The sequence below is a fragment of the Cyprinodon variegatus genome, unplaced genomic scaffold, assembly GCF_000732505.1.
Source record: "Cyprinodon variegatus isolate N-32 unplaced genomic scaffold, C_variegatus-1.0 Scaffold547, whole genome shotgun sequence".
Classification (NCBI taxonomy): Eukaryota; Metazoa; Chordata; class Actinopteri; order Cyprinodontiformes; family Cyprinodontidae; genus Cyprinodon; species Cyprinodon variegatus.
This window is the reverse complement of record NW_015151000.1, coordinates 386,428-390,832: the sequence shown is the minus strand read 5'-3', so window position 1 is coordinate 390,832 and position 4,405 is coordinate 386,428. Positions and strand designations below refer to the sequence as shown.

At 42.7% G+C, this 4,405-nt stretch overlaps 1 protein-coding gene across 1 annotated transcript in view; it reads right to left on the bottom strand.

Moving 5' to 3' along the window:
* The window catches only part of ascc3 (activating signal cointegrator 1 complex subunit 3), a 202,540-nt gene that overhangs the window by 15,051 nt on the left and 183,084 nt on the right, over window positions 1-4,405 (bottom strand). The window contains exon 34 of the mRNA XM_015391552.1: window positions 3,255-3,380. Within this exon, the coding sequence (XP_015247038.1) occupies window positions 3,255-3,380 (126 nt within the window). The remainder of the gene's footprint in view (window positions 1-3,254; window positions 3,381-4,405) is intronic.

The window sequence follows — 4,405 nt, the reverse complement described above, 5'->3', positions numbered from 1 at the left end:
AAGCCGGCCGTACACTGGGCCATATTTTTAATCGTTGCACCAACAGCAGCTCTACAGCTCATGTTTGTTTTCGCACTGTGCGACCCGACGCTCTGATGCGATCTACCTGCTCACACTGTATGTCTAAAAACCAGGTGGGACTCAGCGCCGCAGTGAGATGGCGCTACTCGGACTCGTCTATCAGGAAGCCAAACCAGTAGCAGAGGAACAGGAAGCTCACTAGAGTGAAACGCGCTGCCTTGGATATTTGGGCAATTTTGTGCTGAAAGCCCTAAAAAGAAAAGGAGACGACGTATTTGGACAAAGACATGGCTGAGCTAACGTGGCTACTACGGTCTGACAGTTTGACAGAAAGAACTCCATTTCACTCATTGCCCCCCCCGCCATGCTGCTGGGTTTACATCTGAGAGGAAGAAGAAGAAGAAGAAGAGGAATCGATTTACCCACGATCACCTTACGACGGCCGACTGAATTTCAACCATGTCTGATTTTCTCCCGACCTTACGATTCTTGATGGGGAGGTGGTGGTTAGAGGCTGATTGCCTCTTGTTACCCCCTGTACAGCTACACCATGCAACATCAGGCTGAAAGTCTGCTTGAAGGAAAAATTCTCACACAACTGGAGAATCGGTCCTAAAAGGGCAAAAAATCGTACATTGTACGCCCTGCTTAATCTATTGCTCTTTAGCGACTACTCTGTTTGTACCGTTTCTATGGTTCAGGTTGTCTGAAATAAAGCTTAAATCTTCCAGAGCTTTGGTTAACTCTCAGCAAACGATAAACACTGAACGTTATGAAGCTCATCTTATACCTTTGGTCGGATCAGGGTTGTTCCTAAAGATGTCCATCTTACGATCGACAGTTTACCAGACGGTAACCTTTAATCCTGTTGTTTTAACCAAACAAAGACATAAAAACTGACAATGAATACAAAAAGCTGAGGATAATTCGGCTGTTTATGGCACATCGACTGAAGCTGCTTTGGACCAACTGTTAAACAAGTGAAAGCAGCTTCTTGGAGCCATAGCCACAGGCGGCTGGCAGCAGCTGACCGGCTTCAGTGATGAAAACTTTATCTTCCATGTTAACAGCGAACACCTCTGAGGACGGAACGTGTTTATCACCACCCAGATTTCCCAGCGCCCGTCTGATGAAGACGTAGCCATTAGCATTATTGCCACCAGGCTCCTGATGGAGCAGGGCATCAGCAGTTAATGATTCCCCTGGGGCCGCACCGCTGTGCTCTCTGTGCAGGGGCCATTAAAGCTGAAAGCATGGGTGATTTATTGCCTTAGGAGGGAGAAGATGGGGAGTTTCCTCATATAGAGGACTAATTTAAAGACTAAATGTTTCATTCTTAAAGGAGGACTTTGTTTTAGACGTGTTTTTAATGTCCAATAATGTTATTCAATAGATTGCTGTGAAAACTGGCCCCTCTAACAGGAACTAAATTGTCTAAGTTTGTTTAAATCAAGAAAGATTCTGGGCCGATCTTTAAAATGTTTGTTTATAAAAGCGTCCACACTGGATAGCTGTGCAAAGCTGATCTACTAACCAGCTGCAACAGGAGCAAACCTGTTTATATGCAGAACACGCTGATGCCTAAAACGTTATTCATTAACACCTGAAATGGAAACAGATTAGGAGAGAAGTTTCTGCATCTTCCTGGCAGAGAAGCTAAGAACAAACATGAGGATGGATGGATGGTTGGATGGATGGATGGATGGATGGATGGATGGATGGATGGATGGATGGATGGATGGATGGATGGATGGATGGATGAAGGATGGATGGATAAAGGATGAAGGATGGATGGATGGATAAAGGATGGATGGATGAAGGATGGATGGATGGATGGATGTTTGAAGGATGGATGGATGGATGAAGGATGGATGGATGGATGGATGTTTGAAGGATGGATGGATGGATGGATGGATGGATGGATGGATGGATGGATGGATGGATGGATGGATGGATGATGGATGGATCGAGGATGGATGGATTGATGGATGGATGGATGATGGTGGATGGAAATGGTGGTCAGTCCAGGAGAAGCTCTGCTCAGCTGGAAGCTGCTGATCTGCAGCCTGGATCACTGGGATGTTCTCTGCCTCCCAGTTCAGCCTCCATCACCTCCAGCTTCTCCAGAATATAAACACTTAATGTTTGATCCTCTTTATGCTGCCCTCCTTTGTTTTAGAAGTGATTTTAAATTTGAACTGTTTGTTTTTAGATGTCTCACCAATGTCTTCCTGTTTTCCTTTGCTTATCCAAAGGAAAACAGGAAGACTGAAGATGGCTGCTATAAATAAAAACATGAAAAGAAATAAATGAGACGAGTGAAAGACTAAGACAGAAATATATCAACACCAGACTGACTGATAATTAATAAGCATTCAATGATTCTTCTATGAGTCATTCTTCTGATTCCATTAATGTTTTCTTTAGGCCATATGTTTATCTGTTTCAATATTCAATTTTCATCCTTCATTCAATTTTTTTTTGCTTTTAAACTGTTTTTAAATTATTTTTATTATGTTGTGTTCTTAAACTGTACAGCACTTTGTATCAACTGTGGTTGTTTTAAAGTGCTTTATAAATAAAGCTGGTATGGTATGGTATGGTAATATTATAGTTGTGGAAGTATTGCGTCAGATTTCAGCCTAAAGTCCACACGTGTAATAAATACTCATCTGAGCAGTTTTATTTCAAACACAAGGATGTAAACTTCATTTTCATTGCTCTATGAGGTCCAGATGACTTCATTCTCTGCGCTCGTAGTTTGATTTTAAATGTAGATCCTGCCGTGTTTGGACCCACTTCTGTGCGCTTCTGACAACTTTCGCCACTTTGAAGGCGTTACCCACCGGACAGAGCAACTTGCCAGTGATTGGATACTTTTCAGGGAATCCCGCCTCTTGAGGCTGCTCTCTTCTTCTTACTAGCACCTTAATTTTCCTGTACTTTTTATCGCACAATTTGCAATCCTCGTCTGGGCGATTCCGTGCTAAAGTTGAAACAGTCTGTCAGACACTATGGGCACAGACTACAGCACAGGCATAGGTCTAGGTTTAATGCAAACATGAATTCAAATAAAGCCGGAGCAAACTGGAGCAGAGCTCCGACCTTTGAATAGAAAGCCGCTCTGCGCTCCACCATATTTCTTCCTCTCCGCTCTGCTCCCATGCTCTGGTCTGGGCAGCGGACATGTTGGCCACTGGTTATAGTGGCCTCAGTGAGCAGCCGCCACTAACCTGGGGTTCATCACCAGCCGTCTGAAGAAGTAGGTCCATGTGATGTAATCCATGGCATCCTGCTTGGAGGAGATGGTTCCAGCAGCGATTTCAGCGTTCAGATGGTCTGACAGCACGCTGAGGAGGCTGACGAGACAAAAAAATAAATTAAATTAAAAAATCAGAACTATAAATATACAGTCATATGTTTATATTGCTATTTTTTATGTATTTATTACTGTTTTCAAGGCTGCACTTTAAAAAATGAAATTGTCTAGAGCTCTTTTAAATGAAATTTAAAAATAAAAGTCTAAGTCTAAGAACAGATGATGAGAGTTAGGAGCTCCGTTACCAGAGGTCTCCTTTATCAGAGCGTGTGTGGATTCTACCTTTAGCAGAGGTGATGGTTTAACACCAGAGTCTATAACAAAAGAGTGACTGTGGATCTATTCTGAACAGGAACACGGTTTTCTGTTTGTTACTCAGAGATCCAGATGTGGAAGTCACAAACCAGCTGTGCTCTGTTTGACCAAAAGTCCAGATCCTGTTGGGTTTTTCCCTCTTCACGAGCAAATCCATGTCTGACTCCATGGCTGTGTCCAACCATCCGCCCTAAACACTATATAGGGGTTACGCCATATTAGATGAGTGCCGAACGTCTAAAAGTAGTGGACTAAAATTTCCCACAATGCACCTTGGGAAAGTAGTGATCAACCATGGTCACCAGACGAGCAGATATATCCCAGACTTATGGGATATGTTGTAGCAGTGACATTATATACGTAGACGCCTAATTGGACGCTGTCGGCAGCGAGGCTGACGTGCCTAGAGGGCGGCCATCTTGGATCGGACCAGTTTAGACAGCTGCTGTCAGAATGAACCGGAGGCGCCTTAGATCTCATTTTAATCACATGAAAGACGAGTCAGAGATAATACTACAATAATTTCTAACATGTCACAACCATTTAAAAGGCCAAAACTAATTTTGAAAAATTTTTTTTTTTTTGGGGGGGGGTGGGGGGAAGTCATATTTAAATGTCAAATCATTCTGGCCTAAACATGTATCGTGAAAAATCAGTACTCTTTATCAGCACATATTGTCCCAAAGTTTAGCAAATTTATACTTAAAAAAAATCCTGACTTAAAATCTGTGTTTTTTCCGTTATCTTCTG